This window comes from Myxocyprinus asiaticus, chromosome 34 (assembly GCF_019703515.2).
Source record: "Myxocyprinus asiaticus isolate MX2 ecotype Aquarium Trade chromosome 34, UBuf_Myxa_2, whole genome shotgun sequence".
NCBI lineage: Eukaryota > Metazoa > Chordata > Actinopteri > Cypriniformes > Catostomidae > Myxocyprinus > Myxocyprinus asiaticus.
Genome location: NC_059377.1, coordinates 25786086 through 25807791, shown reverse-complemented (window position 1 = coordinate 25807791; position 21706 = coordinate 25786086). Strand labels below are relative to the sequence as shown.

The 21706-nt window shown below is 39.2% G+C and overlaps 1 protein-coding gene across 4 annotated transcripts in view; it reads left to right on the top strand.

The window, feature by feature from the left end:
* Positions 1-268: 268 nt before the first annotated feature.
* LOC127425343 (triple functional domain protein-like) overlaps positions 269-21706 on the top strand; it is a 161316-nt gene continuing 139878 nt past the window's right edge. For 3 of the 4 annotated variants that reach the window (XM_051671204.1, XM_051671203.1, XM_051671202.1), the window contains exon 1: positions 269-541. In XM_051671204.1, the coding sequence (XP_051527164.1) occupies positions 472-541 (70 nt within the window). In that variant the 5' untranslated portion in view covers positions 269-471. The remainder of the gene's footprint in view (positions 542-21706) is intronic. The other variant, XM_051671200.1, reaches the window with a different exon arrangement.

Sequence of the window (21706 nt, the reverse complement as noted above, 5' to 3'; positions counted from 1 at the left end):
ATATCGAATATGATTTACCATAAAAAGTCACAGAAATGTCAAGGAAAATTGGATGTTCCAAATTACATTGTATAAACTGAAAATAAATATGGAGCCCCCAAGGGCACAACAAGTTTGTTTGCCAACCGCCACAAAACCGAAAGAAGAAGAAGTGGTCCTCAAGGACTCCGTTAATATCAATGGAAAGGTAAAACGCTGGAAAGAGGCTTTCTGAAGCGAACTCCCGCCCCCTGCTGTCTTCCCTGACTCCCCTCCGTCTCGGCTTCGCTTGGGAGAGCCGCCGGCCGGCGCGGCGCTATTAATTTGTGTTATCCAAGATGGAGGTTTTGTGATGTTCCCTAGCACTCAGAAGTGATCCCTTTTCCGTCCGTGTCGGATCATTTCTCAGACACAGGGGCGGACATATATATATATATATAGGAACTTTAGATTTGGATACTAGTTTTTTTTTTTGTGTTTTCCACCACAGTCATGAGCTCGGGGGAAGGGGCCGAGGAGGCGGCTAAGGACGTGGCCGATATAGCGACGTTCTTCAAATCTGGTAAGCCCGAAGCTCGCGTGGCTGCTCTGATTGAATGGCGCGAGCCACCGCGCGGCTATGGGACATTGTTTCTCCTAGAGTGGGTGGGGAGGCTGGATCGCCCGGCACATTTATAGTTATTTTCATACCATATAATTAATAAAGTGCTAAAACCATGACACTATTGCTCTGATAACCTGCATTAGGATGAAAATGATTTGTGTAACAGCCTCGTTGGTTACTTTTGAGACATTTGTGTTGGATGTCTCCTTAGCTCGTACGAACCATTGGTGTCCATTTAATGAGCGATATATGCAGTATATTAACAGCGACAACTCCCATACCTTCTCGTAGATTTTACCAGGCGATCACAGCCTAAAAACGTTAGATATGAGATAGCAGATATCACCATCTTCAACAACTTTGGTTCTTGTTGATGAAGAGCTAGTGGCTATAAATGTAAGGTTAGCTGGAGCGTTGTGCAGGCCAACTTATGAATTACTAAATTAAGTTATACCAGAAACTCCACACATTTGACCTAAGGAAACCCTATAATAATACTCTACAATATTATCATCAGTATTATTCTCATTGTCTGGAATTAGAGGCAACCATAGGTGTGATGATAAATGGAATAGTCTTTAGCTGTCAGTTCCTTTGTAATACGTTTTAACGATCTATTACCTATCGGATAAGCATAAAAAGCATTTGTTTTCAAAGACAAGACTATCAGTTGGTCAGACAGTCTGTAAAATGTGAAAAATCTGACTGATCTGACTATCAAAGGTAGTCAGCAATGTAAACAATGACCTGGCGTGGCACTCTCTCAACTCACTGCTAACTAGCTAGCATGGTTTGCGAGATTGTGCTGGTGAAATAATAATTTTACCACAGTAATTATAGTCATAAAGTCACCCCTGGTGTGAAAAATAGTGACAAATACTATTGGGTTAGTTCTGTTAGGTTTATTTTAAAGACAACAACTGTAACCTGATTTTTTTATGTAGCATTTGGTTACTAAGTTAGCAAAGCTACTTCAGCTAGATTGATTTCTCAACCTTCTGCTTTAGGACCAGCTTGTGAAATATCATAACCCGTTAGTAATCAAATATTAGTTTTATTTTAGGTAAGTAAAGCTGTGATGGGGTACATACACTAAGGTTGAGACATATTTAATTAAAGCTTATCTGGTGATCTTGCATGCACTTCCATAAACCCAACCACTTCAAACGGGTGCAGCATTTCCGATCTAAATAGGCCGATCACATATCTTTTTTTTCTGAAAGAAGGACCTGCATCAGCAGGCCCCAGTTGATGATTCACAAAAGAGGCTCTGATGTCTGGATATATTGCTTTCAGGAAATATTTTGTCATGTTGTGCCTCTAGTCACCAAATACTTTTTTGTTGTTGTATTCTGTAGTTCTAAAACATATAATTATATCAAGTCTTACACATATCGTTTACCTGGCTTGCATACAAATAAATCAAGGCACTGATTTCACCATCATAGACACACATTGGTTTTGTTCTATGTTAGGTAGTGAAACCACAATTGGAAGTACTGCATCTTGCTACTTTCCACTTGCTATATTTAATTCCGGAAATCTTTGGTTGTTTTGGTTTAGACAGTGTGCTTATTTCCAGTACAAACCCCTATTAAACTGCTACAGCCACTTAATACTTAAATGCTGTTTGCTCTTTCTTCCTGCGTAAGTTATCCCTATCTTTTTCTGTTGATATGGTGTGCCATCATGTTTGAACATGCAGGGGCTCACAGGCCATGTCTCCACCTTCTTACCCCTTTCCTCACCTTGACTCCGTGTTTATCATGCCATGGAAATTAATCCTGTAGCCTGCAGTCAAAAAATATAGCTATTATATGTTTCAAGTCAACTGAAGTGTCATTTGTTTGATGAGCTAATTATCTTATCATCTTACTGTGAATCTGAGCAGATCTGGAAACTATATTTATTGTTCTCAAGTAGAGTTTATTAGTTTACAGCTAGATTTAGTTCCTATGGCTTGAAGACGTTTCATCACAATTCACCACTATTTAAGTTTCAGTTGGCTTCATCGGTGGTTTTTAGTTGCTTGTAAGGATTTGTCTCTTGGGTAGTTGTGTTTTGGAACTGATTTGTGGCTTGCTCACTGAGTACATAAAGATGAAGAACATTTCAGTCTCATTTGTTTGAGAGAAAGTCATGAGGAAGTACAAAGTGCATACGCTTTACTACCTACGGCAGTCTTTAAAGCTGTTTTCTCGTATATGCTGAGGCTCTTGTCTATTGATTCACCTGTTGCTGATATGTTTGATTGGGGAATCTGTCATAACCTTTAATTTTACATGGATGGGTTCCTGACTTTTTAACATCATCGGATATGAATTTTTCTCTTTTTTAAATCCCATTTTCTTTGTTTGTAAAATACTTTTTCTTATTGGTAGACTCAGTTCTATATTCTTTTTCTTTCCAATTTAACTTTTAAACATTTTATTGTGTGCTAAATTGCTGTTCTGTTGGCCCCCTGGTGGTTTTTGGAAGCTGTGATGACTTAGGGGTGCCATTGGCACTCTCTCTCTCTCTCTCTCTCTCTAGCATTAGATTATTTTTTTCTGACACTCCGACGTCATGTGGTTAGCATTGGGGAGTTACATTTTCTTTTGTTGACTGTTACCACACCAGCTGGGTAGTCACTGCACACAGTCAGTTCACCCCAGGCTCTCTCTTTCTCCTTTTCTCCTTCTATGTCTCTGTTGTGTCACCAGTTCTTGATTTATCTGGTCTCTCTATCTCTCCCTCTCTCTGTCATCTTTTTCAGTTTCTTGTTTAGCTCTTCTCTCTGTCTCCATGTGTGGTAGGAAAAGGTCGTATTGACCTACATTTGTTGGGTTGGAGCTGGTGCACTCATTGCCCCCTCTGTCTCCTGGCACAACGCGATAAGATCCTACTTATTCAACTACAGAGAGAGAGAGAAGCCAAGACTGTTTCCGTCAGTAAATCACATAGGCCAATGCAGGATCATCCTGAGAGAAAATGTGGGGCATAGTCTTGGTAAGAAATGAGGTAAAGCTATAAAATTTGCAGGAAACTGTGTGTATAGGAATGTGTCCTATTGCTTGAAATTAGTTTTGTTTGCCGGACACCGTCAAGTTGATTGTACTCATCAGCAAATTGGATGATCGAAAAGATTATTAGTCCTGTATTATGATACTGTTTAACTTGTACTAATCTTCACTTTTATGTAAAAATCTGCTTGAGCTTTCTTTCTTGCTGATGGTGCAATTTGTGTCACACATACTGTGCGGGGAGAGCAATCCGCAACGTGGACACCCGAAATATACTTTGGCCTTTAGGTTTTGTTGATTTTAAAACTCGATAGAGCCAAAACCTCATCTGTTTGGAAGAAAATTGAACTCACTTTTAGCTAGGGCTGGGAACTGATAAAGATCACCTGATTCCATTACGATGCATAAACTTTAGATTGTCAATTTTGCCTACATATGAAATACATTTCCTACCAGCGAATGCTGTTAATTATAAAGGGACCTTCTAAGTAACCCTTCTAGGTACAAATTACATTTTTACAAAATTACATTTTAGGATTAGTTTGTCATCATATTGGTCACATTGTAGCTTTTGAAATGATTTAAATTCAGTGTATTCCATCAATAAATGTCTTGAAATTGCAAATGTTATATTGCATAAATACAGTATTTGTTGTTACTTGTTTATTGTTTACATGCATAATTTGTACTATTTACAAGTATTTACATTGATATGTTCAACACAAGCTAAATCTGAATTTTCTTTTTAAGACTATCGGCATTAGCCTGTAAGCGCATATTAATCTGAGTGGAGTTGCACAGTTTCTTTGCTCATACGTGCAATGTGTAATTAGAACTAAATGTTTCATTTTTGGGTTGATTTTTATCAACAACTGACTGTAAAGAACAGAAAGGGTGTTTCTGTGAAAACATTATTCAATGATGTATGGATTGCGTGGATCTCGTCTTTGCACACACAGAACGAGTCAAACCAAACTATTACTCTCAACAGGCAGTCAAAGGATCTCTGTGCTAAACTGCTTAATCACTGGTGAGTGAAATCTGAAAAATTACCAGCCAGTGGCTAATCACAGACGTTTTAGTTGCATAGTGTGAAATTAGGTTGCATATATGGGAGTGATTTATTCTAATTGTACAGTAAAAGATGGCTCTCGGGATTTATATTTAGATCACGATGCATCTAAAAATGTATATTTTTACCCAGTCCTACTTTTAGCGCCACACAGTGAACATTTCACCTCTGAACTGCCACAATACATGTAATGTACCCTGTAATATAATTTAGTAAAAATCTTACCACAGTCACATAATTTTCAAGAGGTCAGACTGACTTGTTTAATCATTGATATGAGCACATGGCTGCTGTAAGGTATGATAATATCATTCCTTTTAATGGTGAATCATCCACAAAGGGAAAGCATTGTTATTTACAGTACAGTAGAGCAGAAGTCCAACTTTCCTTTTTAAAACAATTGTGGTTAAGACATGTTTGTGTGTTAAGGGCCCTTAAAAGGCAAGGAATCATATTTCTGTTTAAAAATTCCCGACACATGGCCTAGTTCTTTCTTTACAATACATAGGGGCATTGCCTGTACCATCAAAGACATCAAACGTTTTGAGGCCCAAGTGTGTCATCAACTCTCACCTGGTGTTAATGCTTCCTGAGGTGGAATTTTCTCAGAACATCTAGTCTGACAGAAAAAATTAAATAAAACAAGGCTTTCATGTTGGAAGAGAACAATCCAAGGGTGCAAGGGTGGCTCGAATACCTTTACAGGAATGTTTGCTTGCTCTATAATACTGATATACCCTTCATAAAGGGGTTTTCATACTTTGTCATGTCCTTTCTTTGTCTAAAATTAGCCTTCACTCTTTCTCTTTTCATCCTGGGCAATGTGACTGTTCATTGGTGTAGGTTTGTTGTGAATTTGATTTCTTGCACAGAACTTTGTGAACTTGGGAACACATTTCTTCTCTGCTTTGACAGAAGCATTTGTTAGAGTGGTTTTTGGGTTTGTCATTTCCTTCCTTTGTCTAAATTTTTGCCTTCACTCTTTCTTCATCCTGGTTTGTGGTGAATTTGGTTCCAAGTCAGAACTTGGTGAACTTGAATGCAAATCTGCTCTGCTTTGACAGAGGCCTGTGAGAGAGTGGTTTTGAATTTTTGCTCTCGTCACGTTGGCCTAGTACTCAGTCAGCCAACGGCTCCAGCACAAGACCCTGAGAATTTATCCCAGTGCCTGGGGTCAGTTGCACATATATTACTGTTCTTCTCTCATCCCATCTTTGCTTATACTTCACACACTTGCTCACTCTCTGTCCTCTTTTGCTGTTGTGTGTTTTTGGTTTATTCTGTAAAGCTTACACATTCCCTTGTTAGGTTGTACTCCACTGTTGAGTTGGCTATTGTAATATTTCATTGTGCTACAGACTCAGAGTTTGGTCTGTTGTTTAACCCAGATTACCCAAGGTTGTTACATGGGGTCTGTCCCTCTAACAAGTGGACTGTAATTTGCTTTAGATAAGTGTGTTGGCCAACTCACAATTATAAAAATGAAGAAGAAAAAAGGCTTCACAAGCCGAGGACCTTCCACTGTAAAATCTTAGTAGATGATCTTACTTAGATTTTAAGGCAATTGGTTTGCATGCATTTTCTAAGTAAACATACTTATTTGGCTCAAGTAAATTGAATTTAATTGAACTAGTTACAAGTAAACTTAACTTGAAGTATCATTGTTTTTATTTAATTATTTAAATTGAGAAATTGCGCGTCTTGGCGCAATTTTATTTGAGAACCATTAGCATTTTGGAGTTTCTTTTGGGGGAACCAACAGATTCATGGGTAACATGTTGAAAAACTGTGCATTATTTTGAGTGAAACTTGCAAACATATAGTAAAAGTAGAGAATTTAGAATGTTTTCAATTTGGCTAAACTAAAAAAGGAACATTTTATGTAGAACGATGTTTGAAGTTTACCTGCAGTGAGTTTTTGTCTCATTGTGCTGCTTTCCTGAGGCTTGTTTTAAAATGATGGTATAATGAGCTCTAATATAACGGCAGACACTTGATCTCAAAGCAGATATCTGATTTGGAGGAAGTTAAAAAGTGCTTGATTGGAGGCATGAATGAATCATGTAGAAGACCTCCTTGAAATCCTTAGACCTGAGTACATCCTTATTTAAACATGAGTTGGGTTCCTGTCTTTAAAGGAATAGTTCACCCAAAAATGAAAATTTGCTGATAATTTACTCACCCTCAGGCCATCCAAGATGTATCTGAGTTTCTTTCTTCATCAAAACAGAATTTAAAATTTGTAGGATTTCATTTCAGGCCTCCTCCTTTAAACAATGCAAGTAAATGTACTCCATTTTTTGACGGTCCAAAATGCATATTTAGGGTGCATCAAAATAATCCACACGACTCCAGTCAACAAATAAAGTTCTTCTGAACCCAAACAATTGATTATTTTTAGAAACAAAACAATACTTATATACTTTTTAACTACAAATGTTCGCTTCCGTACATCTCTATGACGCGTGCTCATGAGAGGGATGACGTAAGCTCGTTGGTAAATCACGCATCACGTGGAGGAGGAGGCAGGAAGTGTGTCATTGTTTACAAGAGAAACTTCCACAGACCAAGTGCTGTTCACAAAACAAAACAGTCCAAAACAATTTCAAAACAATATAAAATAAAAAAATCAGTTCCAAATAATAATAAAAAAAACATTACTGCAGTAAATAACCATCCTTTATTTCGGAGCAATGCCGTTGCTTTATCTACTTGTGCTATTTCTTTAGCAGAAATATATAGGCTATATGACTGTCAGGAATTCAAGCCACACAAGTTATAGTTAGTAAAACCAAGCGCGAGGGCATTTACTGAGATTCACAGGGTTTACACAGTGAGACAGTGAAGTGGCGTGAAGGTGAATTATTTATGCAGGCAGTGATGAGTGAGTGAATTGAGTGCAGGTGCTGTGAATCAGAAATTGGGCGATGAGCGCTGACGGAGACGTAACAATGACAAAGTTTTCACACATACCTCAGTGCGCTGGAAAAACAGCACGGGCACAGCCGATGAATTCAGATATCGACCCTTTGTTTCTTTCAATGGTCTGAAATCCTCAGGGGTAAAATGTTCACTGCACACCCTCCAATATTTGAGAGAATGTAGGGGTGTACTGATATCCAGGTTCAGCGCAATAAGCCAGAGCTTCAATCGCTCATGATCATGTATAAGCAATCAATGAAAAGTTTATATTTTTCCCGGCGTGCATTTTCTTTGGGGTTTCTGAAGGTTGAGGCATCCAGGATACACACGCCAAATGACCATTTTGAACAATACAAATCTAAAGCAAAGACAATTAAACTTTTGTACAGTGCTGCTCCTCTTGTAAACAATGACGTGCTTCCTGCCTCCACGTGACGCGTGACCTTACCAACGAGCTTACGTCATCCCTCTCATGAGCGCACGTCACAGAGATGTACGGAAGCGAACATTTGTAGTTAAAGTATATAAGTATTGTTTTGTTTCTAAAAAATAATCAATCGTGTGCATTCAAAAGAACTTTATTTGTCGACTGGAGTCGTGTGGATTATTTTGATGCACCCTAAATATGCATTTTGGACAGTCAAAAAATGGAGGACATTCACTTGCATTGTTTAAAGGAGGAGGCCTGAAATTAAATCCTAAAAATCTAAAATTCTGATTTGATGAAGAAAGAAACTCAAATTATCAGCAAATTTTCATTTTTGGGTGAACTATTCCTTTAAGACCATGAAGTCTAATGTCATTAAAGACCCCATTAAATATTTTTTTTTGGGAGGGTTTTATTTGTTGCAAGTTTGCTTTGAGGTCATCTATATGCCGTGTACGTTGACAAAATTCCTTATTAGCAGATCATTCTTTTCCAGAAAAAGGCACTATAAATATTAATGACTCATCTTGCACTACACAGAATGAGAATGTTTCCCCCCCCCCCATAATACCACCTGCAACCGACCAGAAATTAGATAATCATATGGTTCTTGTCTGTAATGAAATAAAAGGCTATTGGCTATTTAAATAAAAAAGGACAAGTCCTTTGATACAGTATGTCCTGCCCAAAATTGCAATAGAAAAAAAAAAATGTCAAGTGCGGATTTCTTTCAATTAAGGTGTTTTCCTGTGTTAAGTTATGCTCATGTTTCCAGAATTAAACGAGCAATATGTAACATTGACATCAAGCGATTAAAATGGGTACTGCAGTCCAAATTAAAAATATTGGAGAGAGTTGTCTCCCTGCCCCCTCCTCCCCATACTCGAAGCTCACATGGGTTGCCAGGCTGATGACATGCAGCAGGAATGAGCAAACTGACAATGGCAAGCGATGAGCCTTACACTGTAAGTTGATCAGCTAATGTATATGTTTGCAATGTTTTTATTGTTTGCAAATTATAAACCAGCTCATGTGGATTTTTTATAACTCTGTCAGTGTTAACTAGATGTATTGCTGGCTTCCATGGCTGCAGTGTGCTGTGTTTGCCCGCTAACTTGTTTCAAATCTGGCAACCCGGGGTGTCGAAATACTATTGGGAAATGGGCAGTGGGCGGGATCACACAGGCCAAAGCACAAACAGAAATTCCAGTCCGGAACTGACATTTCAAAGTAGAATATACTGACTGTAGCATTGTTTTGGGAGAAGCCAGTATTTCAACTTAGAATGTTTCCTAAATCTCTGATAACATATTATGATAACTCTATGCTTTAGTACAGTAACTATATTACATATTGCACCTTTAAGTATTTGTGTCGTCATGGATTCTGATTATTCTTTATTATGGCCTGGATTTTTATGAATTCCTTTAAACCAAAACTTTACAGGAGTTTGATTTTGCTTTTCATGAAACATCACCTTCCTCATTGCTGTTAATGTCAAGGAACAGGTAAGGCAAGAGATGAAGAGTAGTGAGAGACAGAGAGAAGGGCTGTGTAGTTAAGAAATGGAGCCTGTCAAAATAGATCAGGGAATGAGAGCTGGAGGATGGGGAGATTGCTCTCTCTCTCTTGCTTTTTCTTGCTCTGTCCTGGTGTCCTGGTCCTGGTTTTGTTTGATTGATTCCTGTTTTGTTTTTGTTGTCCTTGGCTCGGCCTAACTCGTTATTGTCGGACCCTACACCTTGCCCAATAGTATTACCTGTAATTTATTGATGTAGCCTTCTCTGTTCCATAAATACAAAACAGAATAATTCTGTGTAATTGTATTTGGTAACCTTTTTGCAGATGCCAGTTTACTTGTAGCTGCAAACAGTACTGTAGTTTTGTGTGGCCCACTAACTGTTTCACAGATGCATTCTCTTACCTCTGGAAATATATATATATATAAGTAAATTGACAGTATCTCTTGCATGCTGCTGATTAGGGCTGGGCGATATATTGAATATTAACGACATAAGATAATTTTGCTGGAGATGTAAAATTGACCAATATCGTGAATATCGCGATGATTTTAATGTGTTTTCATTTGGCCATTAAGTTTCATAAAGAGCACATCAGTAGATTAATTTCACGATCCTTCAGGGCTGCACAATTAATCAAAATAACATCAAAATGGTGCGTTGGTCATATGTGATTATTAATCCACAAAAGGCTATGATTTATAGACAGATAAACACGGTCTGTGTGTGATTCAGAACAAACTGGTGACTCACTGATCTGTGTGCACGCACATGTCGGCACGCTCAGATCAGTTCACGTGCCATTGCGAAATCAAAAGTAATGCAGGTTCAAGCATTCGTGCCATTCCAAACATTAGTAACAGTTACAAGTTATTATACAAATCTACAAACGCAAATGAATTTCAGGAAATGCAGAACATTGTAAACTGTCAAATTAACATTGCACTTTCGGTGTCAAAATAAATACTCCAGGTGAAGGTGAAGTAAACAGGACAGAAATATATTACTTTTGTATAACGCAAATCTACTAATCAGAATAATAATGATAACTCAGCATTATATTATAATAATCAACCTGTTGTGTCCTACGGTAATAATTTAATATTATGCAATGTTCAACTGAGGTTTCAAACATTTGAAGGTAAATAATACTTTTTATTAAGCTACTATGTATCATTGTGTATGAAATATAAATATAAGTGCGTATCAATGAAAATTATTGAATTTCATTCTCCCTTGTGTATATTTAATGAAAAACGAATTAACTTTTTATTTAATGTCTTTAAAATATTTAATCTACATGGCTACAGTGGCTGTTTGGATGAAATGATGGTTCCTCTTAAAAACACACACAAAAAAAAAAAAAAACACTTTTGAGCCATTTTAGAGCAAATACATAATTATCAAGATATATATCGAATATCATCAATAGGTTGAAAAATATCGAGATATAATTTAAGACATATTGCCCAGCCCTACTTCTGATTAGAACAGACATTTTTGACATCCCCATTCATCTTACGCACAGAAACCTGACAAGAGTGTATCCTTATCCGTGACCACGTTTACATGCACTTAAGAAAACTGTTTATTCCAGGGTTTTTGCATAGTGGCGTTCTGAAATGCCATGTAAACTAGAATGTTGTTTTCCTCGCACCTTTTAAGGGATTAAGAGAAAGCGGTTTAACATCTGGGTTTTTCCCGGAGAATGCAACTTATGTGGCCATGTATACGCTTAAGGGGCATTTTAAACAGACTGGATAGCTGACGTCATAGAATGGAGCCATACATCATAAACACAAATCAACACAGTGGAAAGAATTCAGCATTTCTGGGAGTACAGTGGGAAAAGAAAAAAGCACACATACAATAAAATATACCCTTTTATACACACTGATTTAAAATATTGACTGCTGTCACTCACGTTTGCGTATATGTGCTCAAGTATGTTGGGGAAATCCTGAAGTTTCACGTAAGAGGGGAAAACTCATTATTGCACAGTCCCTCCAGGATTTTCTGATTTTTGCGATCGCAAGAATTCTTGCAAATTCAACCAATTTCTGCATTATTTGAGGTAGCTTGCAATTTTTCATAATTTCCGCAAATGTTCTACAAAAACGTAAATATGAGGGAATCCCATCGCTTTCCTTCATGTTTGACAGCAGCAAAACAAATGCTTAAAGCCTGAAGCAGATGCAACGTATCCAAATGCACAACTGCCATTGTACCATCTCCATAGTAACAGTGTAAGCGTCTCCGCCTCTTCTCCACGTTGTGCGTTCACTATAAAAATCATTGTTTAAACTTTCGCGGAACCGCAGACAGCACACATACATCACAGCTAGCGTTTAATCGTCCCAGTGTGTGCTGCGAATGAGACACAAAAACGCGAGTTTATATGAAGGATCCCTAACATTCACTTGTTAACAAACCCCATTAGTTGTGTAGTAAAATGTGATTAGAATTTGAAGTGCTTAATAGGCTACGAATCTGAAAATGGTAATATACTGTATGCTGAACACTTGTTCGCTAAAAGTAAATGTTCATAAATATTTTTACTGATATAAAAAGGTCACATACTGTAAATATATATATATATGCAACATATTTCAAAACATTACAAAAATGGCAATTTTCATATAACATATGTTTTTTAAACTTGTGGAACTTAAATGTGTACATTAATGCTCAAATATATGAACTCTAATTGTATTTGTTCATATATGGCCATATACCAGATTTAAATATCAAAATGTTATAATGGCAACAGGACTAATTATTGAATCCTCATTTGTGTTTTTAGTTTACAGATTTTATGCACATCTATTTTAACCTGAGAGAAGTTTTTTTGCATTGTCTGGGGCAGAACATTTTAATATAAAAATAATTAAGGGTCTTCCAATACCCAGAGGTTTCACCTAAATGTATAATATATATATATATAATTTTTTTTTTGGTTGCTAACTGCATATTCAGTTATTATGCACTAAAATATTTACATGTAATTGCATTTACAATGTAATTAACACAATTACAGTGATATATAATGATGATCTGTGAGTTTTCATTGCAAAACAGCCCAAAAAATGCAGCAAATTGCATCACAAAATTTGAGAAAAGCCGCAGCAAATTCAGTCATTTTGGGCCACAAAAATCAGGAAAGAGTACCGCGAAATCCTGGTGGGACTGATTGCAGAGAAATTCCAGTGTAGGTCATGATGGAAATTTAAAAAAAAACAAACACCCAACACTTCTTGAATATCTGGGAATAAAGCGAGACAACGGAGAATAAAATAGCCAAGTCTTCCTCGGATGCCATATTTGTTATTTACACAAGCATTGCGAGGAAATTACATTGTTATGGAGAAAGCTGCTTTCTGACCAAGCCACATGTATAGGGTAGTAAAAAAAAAGCCGGTAACGCAGTGTATATAAATGCATACACCGATTTCCAGTCTTAAGAAGCTTTCTCGCAATAAACTGCTTTCTAGTGTCCATATTAAGGAGGTCAGTGTCTCAGTGTCAGTATTTACACGCATCGGTGGAGGAATAGCTTAAAACGACCTTAGAATCATTATAGATGGGGTATTTATGTTCGCCTTGTCCTATGTGTGTTAATTGGTAGCGGCTTTCTGGTGTCCATATTAACGAGGTCAGTGTCTCAGTGTCAGTGTTTTTTTCAGCAGTGTTGCTGTTGTGTGCACATCCACAAGCCCACAACGCTGGACCCGTATTTACGCGCATCGGTGGAGGAATAGCTTAAAATGACCTTAGAATCACTATAGATGGGGTATTTATGTTCGCCTTGTCCTATGTGTGTTAATTGGGAGCTTTTGACACTTGAAGCGCTCTAGAAACTAGGGGTGTAACGGTTCTCGGTAAAAAAAAAAAAAACACCCACAGTTCGGGAAGCATTGGCACCACGGTCGGTTCACCTCAATGATGCATCTGGAGCAAAAGTTTTGGTCAAACAAACAGGCACAGTTACAACCTCTGCTAATGCACCTGAAGGGATCTGTAGATGGATACGATCCGCCTGTGTCTCACGTGGGTCAACTTGATGACATCAATGTTCTGTGTGTAGTTGAAAATGGCAAGTGGAGAAAATGAGCTGCTGATAGAGAAGCCCCCTGTGTTTCTCCTTTCTGGGAACATTTTTTTTTTTTTTGCAGTCAATTACAACAGTAATAGTCAAAAGACATTTACAAAACAGGCACTGTTTGCAGACATCCCTCGACACGAGTGCTGTATACTGGTAATACATGTCAATAATGCATGTGAGGGTTTAAAATGCACGCAAGTTCTTCCTGTTTCCTCGCACGGCTATAATCTATCGCGAGCGTCAATGATGCTCTTTGATTAATGGCATTAAGATGCCGTTATAGTAATACATTGATAAATGATTAAACTTTTACGCCGACATCACCCAGGGAAAGAGCCGCAGGTGAGCCGAAACTGCACACACTCCCTTCCATTTTTAAGCAGACGCTCTGTGCTAATTCGGACAGACATGAAACAATAACTAAAGCACTTGGGGTGTTCATGTGGGATTTCCACGTATTATTAAAATACTCTAGCAGCATTATCACAACATCCCTTCTCATGCATTTTAATAGCAAGGTTATTCCTTTTATAGTGATGTATAGCTTCCAGATATTGAATATATGTTGAGATGAATTACGGGATACACAATGATTGCTGAAATATTTACAGGGAAATGTTTCTCAGTCAGTGCGCTTATGGTATGTACAGTATGCACTGCTGTAGGCGCAACTGACCCTTGTAGCCAATAAACCGAACACCAGAAGTTTAGCTTTTGCACAATGTAAAGGAAACCAAAAAGAAAGTTGACATGACTTTGAGATTTCGGTTTTTATTATTGTCTTCTGTTTTTGAACAGCCGTGGTGGTATCCTTTTTATGAGCAGACGTACGGAGAAGACACAGTGAAATATGTCACAGCTCCGGTGTGTTTGCCGGTTTGCTTTGTATTTTTTATTTTCTCTCCCTCATGTCTCAGAGGCATGGCGGACATGCATGATCAACTGCCAGGTTAGGGCGTAACCTGACCCTGGAGAAATTTTGCGTGAACCTGAGACATGCAGGGTTAACAGAGAATGCATGCAGTTCACTGACATGCCCTATAGTGGCCAAGGCTAGTAACAGCATTGTCTTATGAGACAATCTTTATATCGGCTTTCTCCAAAGATTAACAACGGAGCTCCCATAATGGTAACGTGGGTTTAGTGACTGGTTTTATGTGGCATACGCCTTTTATGAAACTATTTAGGACAGGATGTGAGATTATCTGGAACTGCGGGAAGAAAAGGGACTATCTGTTTTCCCTGACACCATTTTTCAAATCTTTTCCACTCCATCTCCTACAGAGAACTGGTGGCGCTCGCTCTGGTGCTTTGAATAGTGAAAATCACATTTTGAGCAAGCCGAGAGCACTTAGATTAGACCTCTCATGGACCAAACCCAGAGGTTCCGTTTCTGCGGATGTTGATGGAATATCGTCCCACCCGCTAGAGAGAGGAGGTCCCTGCGCTGGGGTAGGCGCCACAGGTTCGCATACTATAATTAGAAACATAATTGATTGTGTGGGGGTTAAAAAAAACTCTTCTTCGTGTTTGTTATAGAACCCTGTGAAGTGAACCAATCTCTGAGGAAGGGATTTGTGTGTCAACATTCTGAAATATGTCAGATGCTTCTTGGAAATAAGAAAATACCCGCTGAAGAAATCTTTCTGTGATTCTTCTGTCAGTACTATTTGTAGTGCCTCTTTGAGGAGAAGATAATTATTTCTTCTCTCAGAATTTTGGCATTTTTCCTCTTCAGTTTTGATTTGCTTTATTCCTGAGAAATGCGGGGATTTTCTTGCAAATTGCAACCTGTACCCCTTTTCTGTTGTGAATCCACTGAGAGTCTGTGCACTTTGCCAGATGTGTAGATTGGCCTTTAAATGCCCTATCTCGCCCATAGCTGGTCCTGCAGTGGCGATAATAGGAAACACACAGGGCTCTCTTTTGTGTTTTGGGGGTTGTTAATAGATTGATGTTTGTCATGGTTTTTACAGGGTGCTTGTGTATAACCATGTTGTGGGGAAGTGAATTTTCTCTTATTGCTTAACTGATCCACACAGGGGATAAGTGTGTGTGACAGCGCTCCGTGCATTTGACTGATCCTCACAGGAGACCTTTCGTAATGGTGTTAGGGCTGCTTCCACACATTTTGTAAAAGTGTGGGGTGCTAGAGAAAGGTCAAACGGAAGAACTTTGAACTCGTGAGTCATGTCTTTGAATGCAAACCTCAGAAATTGTCTGTGTTGGGGATGGATCTGGATGTGAAAATATGCATCCTTTAGATCGATTGAGGTGAACCAATCTTCCCTCTGTACAGAATGAAGCAGGGATTTGTGTCAGCATTCTGAATCTGTATTTCCTCAGGTATTTGTTTAAAAATCTGAGGTCTAAGATAGGGCAGATACCTCCCCCCCCCCCTCTTGGGAATAAGAACGTACCGGCTGAAAAAAACCTTTGTGTTTCCTCTGTCGGTACTACTTCAATTGCCTTTTTTGTAATGAACATTTTTTATTAATTCTTACAATAATAAAGAAAAGCAAAAACATATTTATATACAATCAACATTTAAACCCCACAACCACCCCTCCCAATCCCCAACCCCGCCCGACCCCCAACAAACATCCCTGTGTTCACACAAGTAAATATACAAAAAAAAGCACACAAACAAAAAATATATATACAATAATCATACTCAAAACTGTACTACTCTCTCCACGCCCCATGCCTAGAGCCCTCCAAAAACTGTAAATAATTGCCCCATTTCCCAACAAACAAATGTAAGTTACCCCGTCTCCCAAATGACACCTCTTCAAAAGCCACCACCCTCCCCATCTCCGTGCACCACTCCCGAAATGGGGGCACACCAGCTGACTTCCAACCCCTCAAAATAATCTGCCTGGTGATCATCACACAGGTCAGAACCCAATTCTCTATGTGACTATTCCCCAAATCGATGACCGCCCCATCGCCCAAAACACAGAGTCTGGGGCAAAACAAAACCCGAGTTCCCACCACGTCACACACAAAACTCTGAACCTTCAACCAGAATTCCTGGATCTCAATACACCAGCAAAAACTTGGGCCGTGTATCCATACTCTGATTTGCATTGCCAGCAGGTGGGTGTGTCTTCAAGACCAAGCCTATACAATCTAGAGGGGGTCCATTAAAATCTATGTAAAATCTTGAATTGCATAAGGCACACCCTTGCATCTCTAGATGCAGACTTGACGTTGTTTTTTAATCCTAGCCCACACTCCCTCCTCCAATACCAAGTTGAAATCTTTCTCCCATAATCTCTTGATAGAAGTTAAAGCTCCATCCCCCAGGCTCTGAATTAGCAGGGAGTAATACACTGCCTCATGACCTTTTCCAAAAGCAGTAATCACCATTCCCTTCTGCCACTTTAGGGGGGTATATGATACTCCCAAAAATAGTACAGAGCAGGTGGCGCAGTTGTAAATGCCTATAAAACTGAGATCTGGGAATCCCAAAATGTTGAACCAAATTTTCAAAAGATCTCAACACTCCACTCTCATATAGCACACCGAGTGTAGTAACCCCCCTCACAATCCACTCTAACCAGCAGAAAGGGGACTTATTAATACATCATTTTGGGTTCTGCCATATGCTCGATGCAACATTTAAATAAATGTCCGGGTTAAACACTCTGGACACTTTTGTCCATACCGCGTGCAAATGTGAGATAACGGGGTTTAACTTATCCGATCAGTTTGATAGGCTTTGCAATGGCGAAATAGGGCAAGAACTTCCTGTTCAATACAAAACCAGGGAGGGGCTCTCTCAGGTGGAAGCGACCAGGGAGCCAAATGTCTGAGACCGAATGCATAATAATAAAACATAATCTTGGGTAGGCCTAGCCCATCTTTGTCAATCGGCCTATGTAACTTATTGAAATGTAATCTGGTACGCTTTCCATTCCAAATGAAGGAATTCGCTATGCTATCAAATTGCTTGAAATAAGAGAGGGGGACATCTACAGGGAGAGAATGTAGCAGGTAGTTAAATTTTGGAATACAATTCATTTTAATAACATTAACCTTCCCAATCATAGATAAAGCCCACCTGCCCACATCACTCGAAAACCTTTTTATTAAGGGGTCAAAATGAACTCTAACTAAATCAGACAAATTTGCTGGGAATAAAATGCCCAAATACTTAATGCCCTGTCTGTGCCCTGCTGAAAAGCCGTTACTGGGCAGTACTCTATCAGAGCCAAAGCTTCGGATTTAGACCAACTGCCTCTGTATCCTGAGAACTTAGAAAAGGAATTAATAATTCTGGGGAGGCAAGGCATAGATCTAGAAGGGTCGGAGACAAATAATAAAATAACATCTGCATAAAGCAAAAGCTTATGCACCACTCCTCCCGCCATCACCCCTGGAAAATCATCCTCCTTTCTTATCGTGGCTGCTAATTGTTCCAGGGCAAGACAGAACAATAATGGGGAAAGAGGGCAACACTTCCGGGTGCCCCTATCCAGAGTAAAATAATCTGAAATGAATCCATTTGTTTGTACCGCCGCTGACGGGTGTTTATAAAGTAATTTAATCCATCCAATAAATGTACTCCCAAGCCCATACATTTCCAAAATCTTAAAAAGATAATCCCATTCTACCATATCAAACGCCTTTTCGGTGTCAAGTGAGATGGCAGCGACTGGAGTCTGATCATTCGCCACTGACCACATGATATTGATGAAACGCTTAATGTTTTAAGCTCTGCGGCCCCGAATAAACCCCACCTGATCTATATGTATAAGAGATGTCATTACTTAATCGATTAGCCAACATTTTTGACAATATTTTAACATCTAGCTGGATCAGGGAAATTGGACGGTAACTCTTACACTCGCTTGGATCTTTGTCCTTTATAAGACTCAGGCTGATCCGGGTTTGTGTCATGGTTGGCAGAAGCTTTCCATTCTTTAATGATTCCGTATAAACTTCTAACAAAAGTGGAGGCAGTTCTGTAGCATAAGATCTAAAAAACTCAGCGGCAAAGCCATCTGGCCCCGGAGCCTCGCCTGTAGGCGAGGCCTTGATTACCTCGCCAAGCTCCTCTAAGGTTATCTCAGAATCAAGAGTTTTTTTTTTGCTCAGTTGTCAGTTTAGGGAATTCTAAAGGTTCCACAAAATTTCTAATATCTTCATCAGTAGACAAAGACGTGGAACTATAGAGATCAAGATAGAATTCTTTAAAAACATTATTAATATCAGTGGCTGAGGTAAAAATTTTACCACCAGCAGATTTCACTGAGGGAATGGTAGAAAAAGACTTTCTCTGCTTTATATATTATATATCTAGCCTTTGAGCTTTGTGCCCCAACTCAAAGTATGACTGTCTTGCCCTGATTAGTCAAAACTCCACATACCGCGATAAAATAGTGTTATACCTGTATTTCAATCAGAAAACATTCGGCGCTTCAGCTCTGCCTCAGCACTTTTAATATTCCCTTCCAACTCCACGAGTTCTTGTGCATTGGATTTTTGATGAATGAGGCATACTGTATGATCGGACACCTAAGAACCACCTTAAGTGCCTCCCAAGCCACGCCTACAGAGGATACTGAGGACCAGTTGGTCTCCATATAAACATTGATTTCAGCCTTTAACATTTGTTGGAAATTAAGATTTTGCAAAAGGGATACATTAAAGCGGCAACTATATGATTTATTTTTCTTTATATGTGGCAACACCTCTAAACACACAAGGGCGTGATCTGAGACTAAAATGTTTCCAATTGAGCAATCAACAACAGATGAAATGAGGGACTTGGAGATATATATAAATCTGTTCTAGATTAAATCTTGTGGACTGATGAAAAGAATGTATAGTCCTTACCCAATGGGTTCAAAAGTCTCCAAATATCTGTAAGACCAAGATTTTACACATCCTGTGTTGCTCTGGGGGGCTTAAACACTTTTGCTTCTATGGACTGAGTCCATCAATAAATTAAAGTCTCCTCCCAATATTATATCATGAGAGGTGCCAACGGCCTGCAGCATCCCTTCAAGATCTATAAAAAAGCCCTGATCATCAGCGTTAGGTGTGTAAATATTAGCCAAAAATCAACCTTTGCCCCTGAATTTCTGCTAAAACAATAATGCCTCTTCCTAATTTATCTTTAATCTGTTTGAGACATTTGAATTGTAGATGTTTATTTATCAATGTATTGACTCCCCTGCTCTTACTTGAGCCAGCATTAAAGAAGACATGTCCACCCCATATCTTCCCAAATTTTTCAGCTTCCTGCGGGGAAAGTTCATATTTCATACTTTTAAGAAAATAAATAACCTTCCTTCTTTTTATGGGGTGCCCCAACCCATTCACATTCCACATGTAGAGAGACAATCCACTCATAATAACATCTGACATTTTGACGTATTAGAAAATATAGATTTTGTGTAAAAAATAAAATTATAAAGACCACATTCCAACATTAGTGCAACAATGAAACCCTGAACATCCCCCAGAACCAAACAAACAGAAAAAAGATAAACATGCACATTAACCCCGTGTACAACAGCACCAACCGGTGTCCATCTCTGTAAACTCAAATAGTCCATGTACGCCTACGGGAGCCCCCGCAACAACTTTGCCATCGGATTGCTCAAGACTTCAGCAAATTTGCTTCAATACAAATTTTGTGAGACAGAATTACACAGCAAAAAATATTCTATAAAACAAACTCCAGCCAATAAATGGAATAAACACAAAAAATATGTAGATTCATCCAACGGAACCTGCACAAAAAAAAGGGCTTTTCAGTTCTTTGTGCAGTCAAACGAATGTTCAGTAAGCTGGCCCATTTGGCCGATGCATGAGTACAACAAAAGACCCAAACACTCCAATGTCCTACGAGAGATATTCCACAAAACAAACTCCAGGCCACAGGAAGCATAAGCACCAAAAACATGCAGATTTATCCACAAGCTGTCCCGAAGAAATTACATTACACAAAACAAACTCCAGCCGAGGAATTTGAATTCTTTGATATATTATCTTCAGAACAGTTAAGAATCAGGGTGTATCGAATCTCACCAATTTATGACACAAATAGTAATAAAACTAGCAAAGGGCGCAGAGCTCGCCGTTCACACGTCCGACCCTCACATGGCGCCACCGGAACTTCAATTGCCTTTTTGAGGAGAAGAGAATTTATTTCTTCTCTGAAACATTTGACTGCTTTATTCCCGAGAAATAAGGGGGTTATCTCGTGAATTGCACTCTGTACCCCTTTTGTATTGCAACGGGAGTCTGTTCACTTTGCCCAGTTGCAGATGGGCAGATAAATTCCTTAGCTTGCTCATTTGTAGTCTTAGAGAGACCTCTAGTGGCATTACTTCACACATATTTTGGGGGTTGTAGATGGATTTTGGCCGCGGGGGAGGAGGGGGAGGGCCCGCTACCGCATGAGCAAAACACTTTCGCTACCAAGAAGAAGGTTGTTTTCCCTGATTATAAGGAACCCTTTATCTCTTTCAGCCATCGTGGACAAATTCAGCCATAGACTTCTCTGCCCCACCACTGCCAAACCCAGAGTACTTCCTGCAGCGTTACTGTGTGAATTTCTGTCCACAGCTCTGTGTCTCTCTACAAAGACATGGACATATCCTCTAACTCTGTGAGGTAAGCCAAGAGCAGAGTGATCGCGTTGGTAGCACACACCATCTGAGCTGCAGGAGGATGTTGAGAAGCGATCGAGGCTGAGAAGCGATCAGATCTTTGAGGCAGCTTGGGAGCAATCATGGATAAACCGAATGCCGATCGAGGATCAAGATGGCCTGCCAAAGACTCTTCCATTGGCGGCATGTGAGACCAGCCCCTCTCCTCCATACCTGCCATGTCCAGTGAGGAGAAGCCATACACCGGGACTCTAGATGAAAGTGGTCTCCCCCAATACTTTATCAGATCCTCCATGAAGCCCTGAAAAGGTGGGAGTGTCTGATGAGCTAGGGTAGTGGGGAGGAGGAATTTCCAATCTATTCTTGAGTGTTTTGCGTCAGCAAGCATCATGCAGAGTTGCATACCCTGCTGCTGATGGTTGTTCCTCTGACCCTGTAAGGTATCTAGGT